Source organism: Panthera uncia (assembly GCF_023721935.1).
Source record: "Panthera uncia isolate 11264 chromosome B3 unlocalized genomic scaffold, Puncia_PCG_1.0 HiC_scaffold_1, whole genome shotgun sequence".
NCBI lineage: Eukaryota > Metazoa > Chordata > Mammalia > Carnivora > Felidae > Panthera > Panthera uncia.
The window spans coordinates 61,651,573-61,671,080 of NW_026057582.1; the positions used below are offsets into that span (position 1 = coordinate 61,651,573).

A 19,508-nucleotide genomic window follows, 5' to 3' on the forward strand; every position below is an offset into this window, starting at 1 on the left:
GTTGCGAGCCCGGCGGCGGGCCGGGAGCCGGCGCTGGGGGAGGGGGCCGCCGCCGTCCCCGCACCGCCCGCCCGCGGCGGGGCGTGCGGCCCCATTGTGAGCCGGCCGCCGGGCGTGCGGAGGTGGGGCGCGCTGGGAGGGCAGAGGCGGCGGCTCGGCTCGCTCAGTACCCCAGGAGCTGCCGGAGCGACCTCGGCCCCGGTGGCAGCCGCGGCGCGTCAGTCACACAAAAGGCAGTCGAGCTCCCCCCCGGCGCGCGGACCGGCCCACGCCGCCGCCGAGCGCTCCCCACCTTACCGGCTTTCCTTTCCCTCCAATTTTGATAGGGAAGCGGGGCCGACGCGGGCGGCAGAGGGTCCGGGCGAGCCCGCCGGCGGACAGGAGATGCCGCTGCTACACCGAAAGCCGTTTGTGAGACAGAAGCCGCCCGCGGACCTGCGGCCGGACGAGGAAGTTTTCTACTGTAAAGTCACCAACGAGATCTTCCGCCACTACGAGTAAGGGCCGGGCCGGGCGCGGGGGGTGCGAGGGAGTGTGGGGACTCCCTCCCCAGCGTCCTTTTGTCTCTTCTTTTGCTCGCTTTGGGCTTCTGGCGGGGCGACTTGAAAGTGACGGCTGGCCGCGGGCCCGCGTTTCTCTGCCCACCCCCCCGCCCAGCCCGACGGTGACTGCGCGGGGTTCCCGGGCGGCGCGACCCGCCGTTGGCGCGCCTGGGGAGAGCGGGCCGGGGCCGAGAAGGCTGGAGTCCTCGGCCGGCGGTGGGGACCGCTTCCAGCCGCCGCTGCCGCCCGGCCGCCGGGCAGCGGAAACTCCCCGCGTCGCCCCTCCCCGCCTCGGCCACACGCGCACTCCGGGGCCAGTTCCGGGATCCCCGCCCGGCGGCCGAGGGGATCCCCGCTCGGGTCACCGGCACGGGGCCGCCGTCCCCCGGCCCCGGGGAGGGAATCCCCGCCCCCGGGGGCAGGAAACGGCCGGACTGGGCGTCGTTTCCCCGGTCGGGAGTGGAGACTGAACGTTGGAGCTAGCTGCCTAAAGGAGAGGACGGGAGGGAGGGAGCGGAGTTAAGACTCGGAGAGGGAGTGGGCTCCCCGGCGGGGCGGGACACGAGGGGCTCCACCGGCGGGCTCTCGCCCGGTGAGGCTAGGCCTCGGAGTGTGCGACGCGAGCCGAGCGCTCTGTCACCGCCTCTTCTTGGTGACTAACTCCCGGCCCCGGAGAACTCAGCGTCTCCGCCCCCGGGAGACCTTGGTGAGGAAGAAGTCGGGTTCGGGCGGGGGCGGGGGGTGGGGGGGAGAAAGACGGGGGGAGAGAGCCGGGCTCTGGGCACCCCTAGTTATCACTTTTTTTCGCGTAGCCCCGAGGGCGGAGGTGGGCGTTGGGGGAGGGGGTTAAGACAAGTTCAACTCCAGCCTCAGCCAGTCTCCTCTTTATCCCCCTGCGCATGTGGGCTGTCTGACATGTGCCACTCGCTATTGTTTTGATAAGAATCCGGAGCTGCTGCGTGTGTAGTTTCAACTCCTAAATGTTCAGTACCTCGCCCGGTTTATCCCAGGAGATCCCCTTGTCCTGTGACACCAAACACCCGGGGTGTTTTAGAGATGTATGTTTAAAACAGGATCTCCAAGTGAGAACCTGAATTGGTCAGTCAATGAAGGAGCCTGATCCTCCCTTTTTCTTATGCTCCCTTTATTCTCTCCACTCAGAAGGAATCTCTTTGTGGCTTAGAAACCAAGTGTTATAGCAACCAAATAAATTGTGTGTAGGAGGCACCTTTTCGGAGTGGGGGCTTTGTGATCAAGGGAGGGCTTTAGGCAAAGTCTGCACCTGTCTGAGAAATGAGTAGTGAAGTTAGAAAAGTCAGTTCCTTTGAGCTTTTATTTTAAGTAAGGCTTCTCTTTTTTCTTCGGCTCCAGAGCAAGAGTCACACATGAACATGTTATATCTAGAGAAGTTTTTCAGCAGACAGTACTTTTATATAGGAGTGTACATCTTAACTCAGCTCCTGTACAGACTTGTTTTGTTACTCAAATATTCACTCTTGTAACTACTTAAGTGAATTTGGATTAGGTAACTTGACAAGGATGACGTCTCTCTTCTTTCTTTCCTCTTTCTTTCTTTACTTTTTTTTTTTCATTTTAAGTTAAAATCCTTGGTAATAATTCCCAATTAAAAACAATTGTACTTAAAAGTGCCAACAAAATGGAAAACCGGCTTAAGTTTCAAACTTTTCTCCCTTGATATGAGCAATCTTCTCTTTTTAAGAAGCTTTTCTCACTTCAGAAGGGAGCATGACTATGGCTGTATCCTTTTTGAATTAAACTTTTTATATACTTTGGTTCTTGATGACTTACTATAATCATGGAGAAATCTGAAATGCTGAAATACATTTTTTGGTATCCCAAACCTACTACCTTCCACTAATATTATAAGAACTGTGTCCTTTGTAGCCTTGTAACATTAACAGATTTTTCTAAATAGCTGATTTTTTGGTTTTTGTTTTCTCTGTGCTGAAGTGTTTGGGTTTTTGGAATTTATAAGCAGTTCAGGAGAGACCATTGGTTTTGGAGGAAAGATATTTAATATCATTTACCCTGAACAAAGCAGAGCTACTAGTGTTCTTAGGTATTAATCTTTGTGACTTTGAATTGGCAAAATTGGAAGAAGACTGACGTTTAATTGTGTTACATTTTGTAATACTTTCTTTTAGATGATTACAGAGAGATCTTTCCAAAATTGCATTCATGGTGTATGGTATATGGTGATCCTTAGTATTATGATAATCTGACCCTTGGTGCAAGTCTGGAGAAGGAAACCTGTTTTCACTCATTCATTAAGCCACCAATTGGCTTATGTGAATTTGTTTGAAGATTATCCTTTAAGTGCATTAAATGAATATATTTGTCTTTTGTATTTGTGTAAAGACCACTATGCTCACCTATTTGCTCAGGTTTTTGATTTCTTAAGTATAACTTTTTCTGTTTTAATCAGTCTCAAAGAGAGTTTCTACACTTCCCTGCCCCCCCCCCTTTTTTTTTTTTTTGCAACACAGTGCAAAGTAACTTCTCCCTCTGACTCTGGTTAGTAGAGGTTCCCAGTGACCTTTTAATTGTTAAATAGTTTTCTGTCTTCATCTTACTTGATAAAATAGTCTAATATTTTCTCCTTTGTCCTAGGCAGCAATGATCAACCCTCCATTTTATCTAGTGTAAGATCTATTATTGCATGCTAATACAATACATTTGTTGCCTCAAATTTTCTCTTTTCCTAGACCAAGAATTTTTTGAGTCAGGGACTGTGACCAGAATGGATCCTTAGCGATTATACAGTACAAACCCTTCTTTTTTTTTTTTTTGTTTGAACTACATGCTCTTTAACTAATTGCTAACTCTTGTTTGACCTGCTTTCCATAAGTAAAGAAGACTCATTAAAAATAGCACATTAACTGTAGGCAAATGATAAGCTAAGGTACAAAAGAATGAAACTGGACCATTGTTTTTGTGTTCTATACAAAAATAAACTCAAAATGAATTAAAGACTTGAAAGTAAGACCTGAAACCATAAAACTTCTAGAAGAAAGCTCCTAAGCAGTGAGCTCCTTGACATAGTTTTTGGCGATGATTTTTTTAAATCCAACACTGAAAGCAGAAGCAACAAGAGCAAATGTAAGTATGTGGGACTATATCAAACTAAAAAGCTTCTGCACAGCGAAGGAAAACATCAAAAAGGTGACCTACTGAATGGGAGAAAGTATTTGCAAATTATATATCCAATAAGGGGCTAATTTTCAAATTATAAAGAACTCCTACAACTCAATAAGAAAAAAAACCTGACGAAAAAATGGGCAGAATATCTGAATAAATAGTTTTCCAAAGGAGAGCTTCAGGTGGCTAACAGGTACATTAAAAGACACTATATACCCTTAATCAGGGAAATGCAAATCAGAACCACAGTGAGATCCCACCTCAAACCTGTTAGAATGGCTATTATCAAAAAGACTAGCATCAACTAGACTATTGTCAACTAGACAGTTGCTGGATAGGATGTGGAGAAAACTGAACCCTTGTGCAGTTTGTAGAAATGCAAATTGGTGCAGCCACTATGGAAAACAGTATGAAAGTACCTCAAAAACTTAAAAATAGAACTACCAAATGATCAACAACTCTTGTTTCTGCATATTTATCCAAATTTTAAAAACCCACTAATTTGGAAATCTGTATGCACTCCCATGTTCGTTGCAGCATTGTGATAGCCAAGATATGGAAACAACCTAAGTGTTCATCAGTGGATGAATGGATAAAGAAATTGTGGTATATACACAATTGAATATTACTCAGTCATAAAAAGAATGAAATCTTGCCATTGAAGACAACATGGATTAACCTTGTTTAAGTGAAATAAGTCAGACCAATGACCTTTCTTATATGTGGAATCTAGAAAAAATAGGTTAAAAAAAAAACTACGCGATACAGTGATACTGTAATAGCAGTGTTATGGGACAGATGGTAGCTACACTTGTAGTGAATATAGCATAATGTATAAATTTGTCAAATCACTAAGTTGAACACTTGAAACTAATGTAACATTGGGTGTCAATTATACTTAAAAAAAAGATTTTATCCCCCCCAAACCACACACAAAAAAAACCAAAAAACAAAAAATAAAACTGAGCTTGTAGGCAAAGAACAGAATAAAGCATGTACTTCTGTTTATTAGATAAGATAAAAATTTGTTCTGTAATTTGGTTAGCTGACAATTTTGTTTTTATTTTGGGCTGTGGATTGTTAAAAATGAAGCAGTCAGATCTGAATACTAGAAATTCTGGATTTGTAGGCTAGGAAGATGATTTGTTGTATTACCCAATGACTTAATCTCCTAAATAAAATTACTTTTTTTTTTTTTTTTTTTTTTTTTTTTAGCTATTTAGCCCCTTGGTATTGGAATGTGTTTACCATCTTTGAGTGAATTACACTTTTCATACAAAAAGTAGGAATCTCTTTGTCAGTGACAGACCAGCTTATGCTTCAACCTGGCTTTCCATTGAAAGGTGTTTAACTGGTTTATAAAGCACCCGATTTTCATGGTTCATCAGCTCATTTGTTAATTCAGTCCTTTCAGCAACCCTCTTTTACAGATGAGGAAACTGGATTTGGGATAAAGAGAGTAAGTCTAAGATCAGTGTCAAAAACCATGTATCTAACAGTTGGTGAGATTAGACTTTTCACTCCCCTAAGACTCTAGAGTTTATATTCTTATTTACTGTCTGCATGATACATATTAGGGAGAATTCTTCCTATTATTTGTTGAGCTTGCAGAAATGTGCAACAAGAACGTAGGGCCCTGCTTCGAATTCAAGCTTGCTGCCTACATCTTTCCATAGGCACCACTTTCTGTTGTCTGCTCAGACATTTGACTTCTTTGCCATATGCCCAGTGATTAAGCTTTAGATATTAAATGTATAGACTAGGATCCATTAGTTTACAGTGGGGGGAAGATGTCCATACAGACCAGCTATGCATGGAATCTGATTATTATCTGAAGGCCGTTTAGTGAGCATGGAGTCTTTTTTTAAAAAAATATTTTATTTATTTTTGAGAGAGAGACAGAGTGTGAGCAGGAGATGGTCAGAGAGAGAGGGAGACACAGAATCTTAAGTAGGCTCCAGGCTCTGAGCTGTCAACACAGAGCCTGATGCGGGGCTAGAACCCACAAACCATGAGATAATGACAGATAATGACCTGAGCTGAACTCGGACACTTAACTGACTGAGCCACGAAGGTGCCCCGTGAGCATGAAGTTTTTAAGGAAAGTTGGGTAATCTTCATAACTATTGTCTTCAAATTAGATTTTCAGCTCCCCTTTAGAAGTAAATCTGCTACATGTTCCAGATATTTGCGTCCAGGAGTCTTTTTTTTCTTAGATGGTAGAACAGATTCCTAAATGCTTTTCTTTTTGAGTTTTACTTTTTTGTTTGTTTTTGAGAGAGAGACAGAGAGAGAGAGAGAACGAGTGGGGGAGGGGCAGAAAGAGGGTGGGGGGACAGGATCAGAAGTGGATTCCACACTGACAGCAGCAAACCTGATATGGGACTCAAACCCACAAACCATGAGATCATGACCTGAGCCAAAGTCGGATATTAAACTGACTGAGCCACCCAGGCTACCCTTGAGTTTTACTTTTCATCCACTTAGTAGGCTACCATGTTTTGTGTTAATACATTCTTTTTTCAGGCAGAATATGTCTATCAGTTACTGTGTAACAAGCCAACCTAAAACTTAGTGGTCCAAAATAATCGTCCATTTTATTTGCTCGCTATTCTGTGGATTGTCAGTGTGGTTTCTGCTGGTCTCTGTGCTCATTTAGCTATAGTCAGTTGAAGGTTAGGCTGAGGCTGGTTAGAGTAAGAGGTAGCCTCAGTCATAGGTCAGGGACCTCAGCTGGGATCGCTTTTCTTTCCTGTGTGTGTGTTTTCTCACTTCATTGAGATATAATTGACTAATAGAATTATAAGATATTTAAAGTGTACAATGTGATGATCTATCAATACTGGGATGGCTTTTCTGACCATGTGGTCTTTCATCTTCAGAAGACTAACATGGGGGCGCCTGGGTGGCACAGTCTGTTAAACATCAGACTCTTGGTTTCAGCTCAGGTCCTGATCTTGCAGTTTCAAGGGTTTGAGCCCCATGTTGGGCTCTGTGCTGACAGCACAGAGCCTGCTTGGGATTCATTCTCTCTCTCTCTCTCTCTCTCTCTCTCTCTCTCTTTCTCTCTCTCTCTCTCTCTCTCTCTCTTTCTCTCTCTCTTTCTCTCTCTTTCCTTCTCCCTCCCTCCCCTGTCCCCCACTCGCACTTTTTCTGTCTCTCTCAAAATAAATAAACTTGAAAAAATGTTTAAAAAATTAAAATGAAAAAAATAGACTAATATGGACTGCTTTAGATGCTGGTCTCAGGGTTCCAACAGGGTGAGAGCAGAAGTCTCTCAGTGTCATTTCTGTATTATGTTGGTCAAAGCTAATCTCGAGGGGTTAGCCCAGATTAAAGAGGCGGTGAAATAAACTCCACCTCTTGTGAGAAACAAGTATCAAGTCATATTTCTAAGGAGGCTGCATACCTTCAACCCTCTTTGCAGACAGTCTACCACTGAGCAGCTGGTAAGATATTATGCTTGGGTCATCCTAGTTGGGTTTTGGGAGTTCGTTGGTTATCTTTTTGCAGCTAATCCCTCTTCCTACCCTTACCAATGCCAAACTTTTTCTTCAAAGATTCTCAAGTCTTATTATTTGTTCTTCTGACATTGTTCCTCTATCACACTAGTTATTCTGTGTATTTTTCTAGGATCTCTTTGCAAATATGGTACCTGAGCAGTTAGAATTGATACTATTTATTGCATGTACATACAATATGCTGGGCAACCAGTATTATCTTATTATCGTATTTAATGTTCATATTAACTGTTCATGGAAGATATCCCCATTTTATAGAGGGGAACCAGGTTCAGTAAGGTTGTGTAACTTAGAGTCACATTCTGCAAGTGGTAAGCTGAGATTCAGACACTCTTCCTCTCCTTCACATTCATATGTGTGTACTTTTCTCTATCTAGATACACACAGAAATAAATGTGGACTGCCAGTGGAGAGTACATTTGTTTGTTACTCTTTGACACTATGCTTTGGAGAGTCTGGAGATATTGAGATAATTTGTCCCTCTAGTGAGAAATGAATGTATAACACAATGGCATAAATCACATATATGCTATGGAGCCAGTGTAATGGGAGCATAGAAAATGGAGCTGATAACAGCCTTCAAATAAGGAGAGAACATCTGAGTTGGGTCCTGAAAGATGGAACTATCAAGACACAGAATGGAGAAAAATGACATTTTTAGCAGAGGGTGCTCTAAAGATACTTTTTAAGCTAAGGAAACTATAAAAACTCTTAGAAGTGTGAAGTTGCAGTTCACGTAAAATTTGTCTTTTTCACATTCATTATTGTTAAGCTAGGACTTCTGTTAAGCTACCATAATGTTTCACTTTTGTTGATTTCTATTTAAGATTTTAGTCTCTAGATACAAAAAGCCTTTATTGCTGTTCCCCACCTTGGTGCATCAGCAGATTTCAGGAGTCTGCCTTATGTGTCATTATCTAAGTCTGAGGCAGTGCTAAGTAAACTGCAGAGTAATATTTCATTAAATGTTTTTTAAAAGTAAACATTATATTTTTAATTAATCTAATTTTTCCCCTGACCATTTGTGGATAAATGTAATAAATGTAATTTTCATCTAGCTGAATCATCTAGCTGATTTTTTTCTGTATAACATAAGGCATGTTAAGTCAGCCATGCCCAAGATCTCTTAATCTCCTGCCTTTGTAACCCTGTCAGTAGAAGAAATTAATACAACAATCTATCCTGTCTTAACAGCAGTTACTACTTTTCTAAGTTTATGATTTGTACTTTTCCATCTCTTGTATATTGCATGCTGTTTAAATCAGGAATTATGTTCGTTTTTAACCTGTGGCTGCATTGCTCAGCTATACTAATTATTTTTGTGGACAGAGGAGTTTATGTCCTTTAGATCTTTTATGCAGTATTGTGCTGGGTCTTTCTTATGTCTAGTTGATACAGTTTTGTCCCTTAAGTAGAGTACACTTCGTGTTTACCTTTTCTAAATTATATTTGGCTTCTGGTTTTTATGTCACTTCATTCTTTTTGTTTTTATTTTTTATTTTTTTTTTTTAGTTTCAAGTTTTTATTTAAATTCCAGTTAGTTAACATACGGTGTAATATTAGTTTCTGGTGTAGAATTCAGTGATTCATCACTTACAACACCCAATGCTTGTCACAAGTGCTCTCCTTAATACCTATCACCTATTTAACCCATCCCCTGCCCACCTCCCTTCCAGCAACCCTCAGTTTATTCCCTAGAGTTAAGAGTGTGTTTTAGGGTTTGCCTGTCTCTCTCTTTTCCTGCCTATGTTCATTTGCTTTGTTTCTTAAATTACACATATGAGTGAAATCATATGGTATTTGTCTTTCTCTGATTGACATATTTCATTTAGCATAATAGTCTCTAGTCCCATCCATGTCACTGCAAATGGCAAGATTTCATTCTTTTTGATGGCTGAGTAATATTGCTGTGTGTGTGCGTGTGTGTGTGTGTGTGTGTGTGTGTGTGTGTGTGTGTGTGTGTAATACATACATACTACCTCTTCTTTATCCATTCATCAGAATCATTTGGGCTCTTTCCATTATTTGGCTTTTGTTGATAATCCTGCTATAAACATCTGGGTGTATGTATTCCTTCAAATCAGTATTTTTGTATCCTTTAGGTATATACCTAGTAGTGTAATTCCTGGATCATAGGGTAGTCTATTTTTAACTTTTTGAGGAAACTCCATACTGTTTTCCAGAGTGGCTGTACCAGTTTACATTCCACCAACAGTGTAAGAGAACTCCCCTTTCTCCACATCCTCACCAACATCTGTTGTTTTCTGTGTTATGAATTTTAGCCATTCTATATGTCACTTCATTCTTAATCTTATTCTACTAGATTTTTAGTTTTCCAAATAACCTTGTAAGTTTTAACAGTATGTTGCTCTTTGTTCCTTAGTTTGTTCACCATAGAATTGGTTGAATTTACATTAATTAGAGGTGTGTTCTTGCCAATAGTCGACCTGCTAACTCAGAAGCAAGTTTTCCTTAAGAAATAATGGAAAAGTCAAGGGGCATTAAGGAAGATACTTGTTGGGATGAGCACTGGGTGTTATATGCAGGGGATGAATCACTGGATTCTATTCCTGAAGTCATTATTGCACTGTATGCTAACTAACTTGGATGTAAATTAAAAAAAAAAAAAAATGTATGGGGACCAGAAGTAATCTGTGGAAAATTCTTCCCAACATCAGATGTACTATAAAAGTAAGCAGAGGATTTTGTTCTTATTAATGACTCGTCAGAATGAAAATGCTCTCCAGGCAGGAATTGTGCATTGAAGATGACTATAATTCTTTGTCACTCCTTCCAGTAAAAAGAAAGAAAGAAAGAAAGAAAGAAAGAAAGAAAGAAAGAAAGAAAAAGAGCAGAAGTTATCAAACTCTTAAAGGGCCAGATATAATCACATTTTAGGCTTTGTAGGTCATAGTGTCTGTTGTACCTATCCAATTCCATAGGAGTTAGTGACAAAGCAGTCATAGACAATACCTAAAGGTATGGGTGTGGTTGTGTTCCAGTAAAACTACAAAAACAGTTGGAAAGCTAGGTTTGGCCTCCAGGCGAGTAGTATGCTCATCTCTGGTAAAGAAGATTGTTGAAGGAATGTACTAATGTACTAATAAATTGGAGACGTAATAATCTACATTTGCCTAAACATATTCATATAAAACAGGATTTTGTACTTTATAAATTTTTGCTCACAATAGAAAAATGTGCTTCCTATAAAATTTTCATGATTTTATGTTCTTATAGTATAGAAATTAAAGAGTCACTGTAACCTACCCCCAGGAGTTCACTATTATTAACAAAATCCTACATACTTGAATGTGTGTGAAAAATGAGTGAAGAGTGGAATTACAGCAGTGTGAAAAAGTGAAGGTGTAAAATGTCAGAGATGGTGCCATGCTGGTGCCATGCTGCTAAGGGGTGATGGATAGGGAGAAATAGCCCTTGGGCTTTTTTTTTTTTTTTTTTTTTTTTTTTGCTTGCTTTAAAACGGCCACTGTGTAGTGTACTCGGTCTCCCTCTTCCTGAGTGTAGATCTTTGTGCACAACAGGACTGTAATATAACAACTTTGCAGAGTAGATAGACACAGGAACAACAAATAGTACAAACACTTTGCCAGAGGAGGTGGAAACCTGAGTATAGAAAGACAGCTGTATATATAACAATGGTTACTAACGATCCTATTTTTCTGCATGGTAACAAGTTTAGTGGAGGTTTGTGGCACTTGTGCCATTGCTCTCTTTGGTATTTTGAACAATGTCAACTCATCTAAATAGTGTTTATCGCAGCTCAGTACCCTGTCTCCCTGACATGACACCAAATACCCCATGACCTACCAGATACCTAATCACTATAGCTAGAGCTGTGCTGTCCAACACAGGAGCCATTACTTGGCATGGGGGTTATTAAGAACTTGATAATCAGAATTAAGATGTGCAATAAAGGCACAATATATACTGGATTTTGAAGACTTAGTACAAAAAAAAAAAGAATTTAAAATATTTACACATTGAAGAATTTAAAATTAATTACAGATTTGAAATAAAGCATTTGTGGATGTATTAGGTTAGATTAAATATATAAAATTAATTAATATATAAAAAGATTGTTTCTCTTTAAAATTTTTTAAATGCAACCCCTAGAAAATTTAAAATTATATGTGTGGCTAGCATTCTGTTTCTATTAGCTCTGGTTTGGAGACTAGTTAATGTAAGATACCTAGATTTGAAGTATGTTTTACTTAGGTAGTGTTAAGTATGGTTTAAATTAATAAAAGTATACCTTACGTACATCTTGTGCTAATTGTACACATTCACAACAGGTGTGTTGTACACAACAGGTGTGTTGGCTTGGTAAGCTGAGTCTTACAGATATGTTTGTTCCAACAGGAAAAAATTGACAACTTATATAAAGCTTTCTAAGTGAACTGTGTTTTTAGGAAGTAAAACTTAAGAGCTCTTTCAAGATCCATCCATTCGTTCATTTTGTTCTGCACCATTTATAACCACTTATTGGGTATATCTGTTGTCAATTTCTTAGCTAATAAATTAGTTATTTGGCATAGATTTTCTTGATTATGAGAACCAGATTACATTCATCTTTGTTTTCTCTGACATTTCTTTCTTCAACTCTACTTTTCCTTTACAACCTAACTTTTTAACACTATTTCCTCAAATCCGTTCTGGTATTTCTTGATCTTTTTTGCCTATCTCTCCTCCTTCCCTTCCTCTGAACTCCCAAAAGATATCTGCTTCTGTCTTTTAATCACTTTGTAATTTTAATTTTAATGGTATATATCCATTATCTCCTCTACTAAAAGGTGCAGACTTCAAAAGAATCTTTTTTGTACTAAATTAAAATCATGTAACTTGATGTATGCAGGTAACCTCTTTAGATCCCATTTATATTAAGATAGGATTAGTTCTCTTTATTTCCATAGATTTCAATTTTGTTCTGCAGACGAATATACAAATGAAACCAGGTTAATGGAATTACCTCAAATCTTGTTTGGAGATCAGACTACTAGGGATAACCTCTACAGATATACTAATCAGGAAGTAAACATATAGTAGTCTTAATACTTTTTAGAATGATGACAGAACGAAAAGGGAGATTTCAGGAAGGAGAAAAAGTTAGAGAATAATGAATTGTATCAGTCACAAATAATTATTGAAAAGTACACCAAAGTATAGAGAGGGAAAAACATTTACTTGCATATTACCACTTAGAGGCAACCATTGTTACCCCTTTTACATATGTATAACCTTCTCTGTTCTAAAATGTGTTGATTATAAAAAAATAATACAAGTACATGCTTCTTATAAAAATTCAAACAATATAGAAATATTTAGAATAACAAATTTTCCTTTTCCTTCCTTTGCAGTCCCTCCCTTTCTCCATAATGAACATCTGTTTATAGTATTTGTATAAATACACATTTTTGTTATTCTGATTAATGTATATGAGATTGTGTTATTCAGTGATTTGGGTTTTTTCTACTTAACATACCTTAGAGATCCTTCCATATTATGGATCTCTCACATTTTAAAAGTGACTGATAGAATTTTTGAAAAGAAATGCTCATATTAAGAAATTCCAACAGTGCAGAAAAGCACTCAGTAGAATGGTCCCCCAGGCCCATCCCTACTCTGTAGTTCTTGCCTGGATTTTTGTAGAACATTCTAGAAGTCTTTTATGCTTCTTTAGGTTATCTTTCTTTGCCTGCCTGCCTGCATGCCTTCTTTCTTTTTGATGCAAGTGGGACCATATATATATATTTTTAGTAAGCTTTTACTTTCAAAAATATAGGTGGGGGGGGGCGGTGCCTAGGTGCCTCAGTCATTTGAGCATCCCACTTTGGCTCAAGTCATGATCTCAGGGTTTGTGAATTGGAACCCAATGGGCTCGCTGCTGTCAGCACAGAGCCCACTTCAGATCTTCTGTCCCCATCTCTCTTCACCCCTTTCCCACTCGTGCTCTCTCTCAAAAATAAATAAAACATTTTTAAAAACTTACAAAAATATAGGAGGGAATCAAACTGGAAAGTTTTTTTTTTTTTTTTCTGGTAAACATGTTTTTTAAGAACTCTTCTCATACTCGTTAATGACTATGATTGTTCATTACATAAAGTACTGTAATTTACCTAACCTCATCATTAGATGTTTAGATTTGCCAGTTTTTCACTAGTACGTTAAAGCTTTTAAAAGTTCATGGTTAAGTGCTTAAATTGTCTCTAGTGTTTTGGCTGCTTTGGAACAAACACCTTTAATATTAGAAGAAAAAAGAAAGATTGAGTTTATTTGCAGTTTACTCCCAATTTCAAAAGTGATGGAAATCAAAGTTCAGTTTTGGCTGAATGTACCTTTAAATTGCAAAATATAAATGTCTAGTTTAAATATACTTTTTCTTAGGTTTGTATTAATGTGTAAGTTGACCAGTTACTAAACCCTCGTTCTATGATTCTCTGTAAAATTTTACAATGAAGGCATAATCCTTTATCAGCTTTTAATGTAAAACTTGTGAAATGATAGGTAATGAATGGATTTTTGTTTTTGTTTTTTAATCAGTGACTTTTTTGAACGAACCATTCTGTGCAACAGTCTTGTGTGGAGTTGTGCTGTGACGGGTAGACCTGGACTGACCTATCAGGAAGCACTTGAGTCAGAGAAAAAAGCAAGACAGAATCTTCAGAGTTTTCCAGAACCACTAATTATTCCAGTTTTATACTTGACCAACCTTACCCATCGTTCACGCTTACATGAAATTTGTGATGATATTTTTGCATATGTCAAGGATCGATATTTTGTTGAAGAAACTGTGGAAGTCATTAGGAACAATGGTGCAAGGTAAAGTACTTTTAATTTTTCCTTTTGATACCTATATATTCACATTACTCAAAATTCAGAATACACAAAAAGGTAAACTGAGGAAAACTTCCTGTCTTCTGTCCTCCCAGTACTCTCTTACCCTCCCCACATATAGCCCTAGTGTTAGCAGTTTCTTATATATTTTTCCAAAGCTAATTTTTACACAAACGACCAAAAACATGTGCTTGCCTAGGTACTTGTACACATATATGCGTAAGCACACACAATCTCCTGCCCCTTTTTAATACAAAAGGTAACATACTGTATACCTTTTTCATTTAAAATATCTTGAAGATCAGTCCATTGCTTTATGAAACAACTTTCTTCTCTTTTTTATTCACTGTATAAAATGTTCCATTATATGGAAGTTCCATCTTTATTTCAGAGTAAAAAAAACTTAGGGGCGCCTGGGTGGCTCAGTCGGTTAAGCGTCCGACTTCGCTCAGGTCATGATCTCACGGTCCGTGGGTTCGAGCCCCGCGTTGGGCTCTGGGCTGACAGCTCAGAGCCTGGAGCCTGTTTCGGATTCTGTGTCTCCCTCTTTCTCTGACCCTCCCCTATTCATGCTTGCTCTCTCTCTCTCTCTCTCTGTCTCAAAAATAAATAAATGTTAAAAAAAAAAAACAACTTAAAGATCATCTACTTTGTCCACATTGTGTTACCTAATACTTAAAATATGCATGTATTTCTTCCTGAGTTTTAGTAAGCTCCTTTGATAATATGAGGATTGAGTTTTATACACTCCACTAAGTTCTCTTTTTCGCAGCTCTTCAAGAAAAGAATGAATTTTTCATATAAAAATTTTTAAATGACATTATCTATGGCACTAAGTTAAAAATTATTGAATTATTGCTGCTTTCCTGAAGTCTTAAGCATTTGTGATTGTCTAGTCATTAATATTTATCATAGTAATCTTTATTTGCATTAAAACTTTTTATATTGGAATCATACATAGTTTTCTGTAACTTTATTTCTTTCCCCTAGTGTAACGTGTACAGGGTTTATCCACATTGTAGCATGTATCAGTATTTTATTTTTAATGATAAATTCTACCGTATGGATCTATCACATTTTGTCTGTTCATCAGTTGACAGATAGTTAGGTTGTTTGCACTTTTTGGCTATTCTAAATAATGCTCTTATAGGCATTCATGTACAAGTTTTTGTGTGAACATATGTTCTCAGTTCTCTTGGGGATACACCTAGAAGTAGAATTGCTAAGTCGGTATGGTAACTCTGTGTTTAGCATTTGAAGAACCTCCACACTTCAAGAGCAACTGCATCATTTGACATTCCCACTACCAGTGTATCAGAGTTGCAGTTTCTCCACATCTTCACCAAGTCATATCTGTGCACAATCTGTTATTGTCCACCTCTTTTATTTTGCCATCCTAGTGGGTGTGGAATGGTATCTTGTGGCAGTTTTGATTTGCATTTCCCTAATGACTATGTTAAGCATTGTTTCATGTGCTTACTGATCATTTATGTGTCTTCTTTGGAGAAATGTCTGTTCTGGTTCTTTGCCCATTTTTAAATTCAGTTCTTTATCTTTTTTATTACTGAGTTGTAAGAGTTCTTTGTGTTTTTGGATACACGTCCTTTATGTGATTTGCAAATATTTGCTTCCATTCTAGGAGTTGTCTTTTCACTTTCTTGATGGTACCATTTGTAGTACCATCTCCCTTTGCTTTTAACTTTTGTTTCTACTTATTAATGACATAAACCTTTTGTTTCTGTCTCTGGTAATACTTACTAGTGGTCTTCAAGACTGCTTCATCCTCTAGAATTAGAGTTACTGGAAAGAACATGCTGAGTTACAGAGAAATGGGACAGAGGCCATTCTTAGGTTGAGTTAATAAGTATAGGTATTCTGGATCTTTTCACCTCAGTATTCTTTTCTTCTTGTCTCGTTTACCTTTCAGTATTCCTCCCCTCTTTCTTGTTGCCTTTTATAAGTATAGATTAGGTGCTTCCCTAATCAACAAGACTTTCTGTTTTGAAATAAGCAATCAGCTAACAGATTCTTCTAGAAGATCTTTGTCATTGCTATGGCAGAATAGTAAAGAGAACAGCTGACTTCTTGACTGAGGGAAGGATTTAGCTCTTTATCTCCTCCATCCTGATTACCGCCCAGCTTGCCTACCAGTTGTACAGACATTTGTTCTCAGCTACTTCTTTAGAGCCTACAGAAGAAGTGAGAGTGTTATGGTGGTCTTATGTAAAGAACCCTAAACTAGGAGTCAGGTCTATTAATTTTAAATACCTGCCAGATGCTTTATGTACATATTATACCAGCAGATAAGACCTTATTGTTTCCATTTACAGATGAGGAAAACAGAGGTCCAAAGAAATCAAGTGATTTTTTTTGTAATGTTTATCATACATATACTGATCTCCTGTGTACTTGCACTGTTCTAGATGCTGGAAATACAGCAGTGAACAAAACAGTCATGGAGCTTCCATTCCAGTCTTACAAGTAGTAAGTGGTAGGATTTAAATTGAGGTAGAACTGGGGTGCCTAACTGGCTCAGTCGGTAAAGACTGAGTGATTCTCCATCTCAGGATCATGAGTTCAGCCCTTGTGTTGGGCGTAGAGCCTACTGTAAAAAACAATTTTTTTTTTAATTCAGATAGAACTGATTTATAAAATCACTGTAATTTCTTTCACTGGAACTGTATCATTGCCTCCTTGGTTTTGGATTCTGCCTTTTACTTGCTCTGAGCAAGTATTTTAAACTCTTCATGCTTTTGTCTTTTTTCATCTATTAAATGGACCCCTGCCCCTCCCAGGTTTGCCACACAGGATGAAATGATATAATGAATGTGAATTTTTTAAATCTGTATTACATAATGTTGCCATTTGATAGCAGTGTCTTATTAGTATTTGAATGTGCATATTGGGGACCGTGCAGTTTGGTGGGGGAAGGGGGGATTGTTTCATGAGAGATATCCATAGTGGATGTGAGGCTACAATAATTGCCTGGGACACTGTAACCAGGAATCAAATTTCTCAGTTGTAGCTTTGAAAAGAAACCCCACAGTTAATTTCACTAAGAAAGACAGTTGTTTGGTTTTGAAGATAGCTATCCACGTTTGTACGTGGTCTTCTAAAAAATGCTACACAAGCTAATGCTAATTATCATTGTTTAGTGAAGCGTTGGGAGGATGGTGATCTAGAACTTAAGCATTTAAGTTAAGCATAAACCCATCTTCTCCACCCTACCCTGGAATTGGAAAATTAAATCAGGAAAAATAAGGTGAAAACCACACAACAAATACACATTTTAGATTTGTGAGTCATCTTTCAGTTGAAGGATAGAGCTAGAGTTTGAGAGAATCTGAAAAATTGAATAAATATAATTGTGTATTTGTTGTCTTTTAAAATTAGAGTGGACTTTGGGCAACTTGTTTTCAGACATTTTATAAGTACAGTCAAGATATTCTAGGAGTTCACAGGAGTTTGAAGCAACAGATGTGAGGGGGTACCTCTAAAAAGTAGGTATATTGACAGTAAGAAGTGGCACCTGACAGGAAAGAAGGAGATGGAATAAACATAAACTACTAGCTAATGGTTAAGTATACTGGCCTGGCTTAGTATATTGTTTGGTAGCATTAGAAGGCATTGCAGAATTGAGAGTATACTAGCATTTATTGAACTTTTCCTGCATGCTAGGCAGTGTACCATATGCTTTCATTTTAATTCTCATGATATGGATAGGTGACCCCGAATTTTCCAAAAGTTATATGCTCCTTGGTATTTACTCAGAGGAGTTGAAAACCTAATGTCCACAAAGACCTACAGATGAATGTGTAGGTCTTTATTAATAACTTTATTAATAAATTAATAAATTTATTAATAACTTCCAAATTTTGAAAGCAACCAAAACGTCCTTTCCTAGGTGAATGGATGAACTGTGGTACATCCACATAATGGAGTATTGTTCAGTGCTAAAAATAAATGAGCTATCAAGTCGTGAAAAGACCAGAAGGAACCTTAAATGACTATTACTGTGTAATAGAAACCAATCTGAAAAGGGTACATATGGTATAATTCTAACTTATGACCTAGAAAAGGCAAAACTGTGGATACAGTAAAATGATCAGTGGTTGCCCGTGACTGAGGTGGAGCTGGAGAGAGGTGAATAGGTGGTGCACAGCGGCTGTTTAAGTCAGTGAAAATAGTCTGTGTACTGTAATGATGGATACATGTCATATACATTTGTCCACCCATAGAATGTATAACACCAAGATTGAGCTCTAATGTAAGCTACAGACTTCAAATAAGAATGATGTGTCAGTGTAGATTCATCACTTGTAACAAATGTACCTCTGGTAGGGGGATGTTGATAATTGGAGAGGCTATGAATGTGGGGCAGCAAGGGGTATATGGGAAATCTCAATATCTTCCTCTCAGTTTTGCTGTGAATCTTAAAAACTTCTGTAAAAAACTAAAGTCTTTACATGAACTTTAAAAATTGTGTGCTCTGCCTATTAAGACTGAGCTTTATAATTTTTTTAAAAATCTTCTTTTTCTCCCATAAAGATCCATATGTATCAGAGAAAATTATAAAAGGTGAAGGCCTAGAGTGCACTTCCCAAGTGCTCTTTCAGAGATAATCACTGTCAAAAATTAGTGCATAGTTTTCTTTTTTTCTATACTACACTTAATTAAAAAAAATATATCAGTCTGCTTTTTCACTTAGTAGTGGTTTAGATATTTTCTTAGATCAAAATACATAGATGTGCATCATTCTTTTTTTTTTTAATTTTTTTTTCAACGTTTTTTATTTATTTTTGGGACAGAGAGAGACAGAGCATGAACGGGGGAGGGGCAGAGAGAGAGGGAGACACAGAATCGGAAACAGGCTCCAGGCTCCGAGCCATCAGCCCAGAGCCTGACTCGGGGCTCGAACTCACGGACCACGAGATCGTGACCTGGCTGAAGTCGGATGCTTAACCGACTGCGCCACCCAGGCGCCCCGATGTGCATCATTTCTAATTGGTTTTGCATAAACTGGTTAAACTACTGGTTCCTAAAAAGCTATTCACTTTTTCTGAGGCTGGAGAAAGTTATTTCTTTGCTAGCCTTGTATGAATTTTCCCTTTGAAAATAATAAACTGTATTTTCTTCCAAATAATCTCTGACCTTTCACTGATAGATCTTTTTCCCTATGTAAATTAAATCAGTGGAAATAGCAAAATTGGAACTGTACCAAAGAGTTTCTTTTTGTTTTTTAATATTAAAAATAATTTATTGTTAAATTGGTTTCCATGCAACACCCAGTGCTCATCCCAACAGGTGCCCTCCTCAATGCCCATCACCCACTTTCCCCTCTCCCCCACCCCCCATCAACCCTCAGTTTGTTCTCAGTATTTAAGAGTCTCTTATGGTTTGCTTCCCTCCCTCTCTGTAACTCCCCCCCCCCCCC

General features: G+C 38.7%; 1 protein-coding gene across 3 annotated transcripts in view; it reads left to right on the forward strand.

The window, feature by feature from the left end:
• The first annotated feature begins 289 nt into the window (after positions 1–289).
• Positions 290–19,508, forward strand: part of BAZ1A (bromodomain adjacent to zinc finger domain 1A) — a 93,653-nt gene continuing 74,434 nt past the window's right edge. The window contains exons 1-2 of one of the 3 annotated variants that reach the window (XM_049612908.1): positions 290–497; positions 13,781–14,059. In XM_049612908.1, coding sequence (XP_049468865.1) covers positions 385–497; positions 13,781–14,059 — 392 coding nt within the window. In that variant the 5' untranslated portion in view covers positions 290–384. The remainder of the gene's footprint in view (positions 498–13,780; positions 14,060–19,508) is intronic. The other 2 variants (XM_049612906.1, XM_049612907.1) reach the window with 2 other exon arrangements.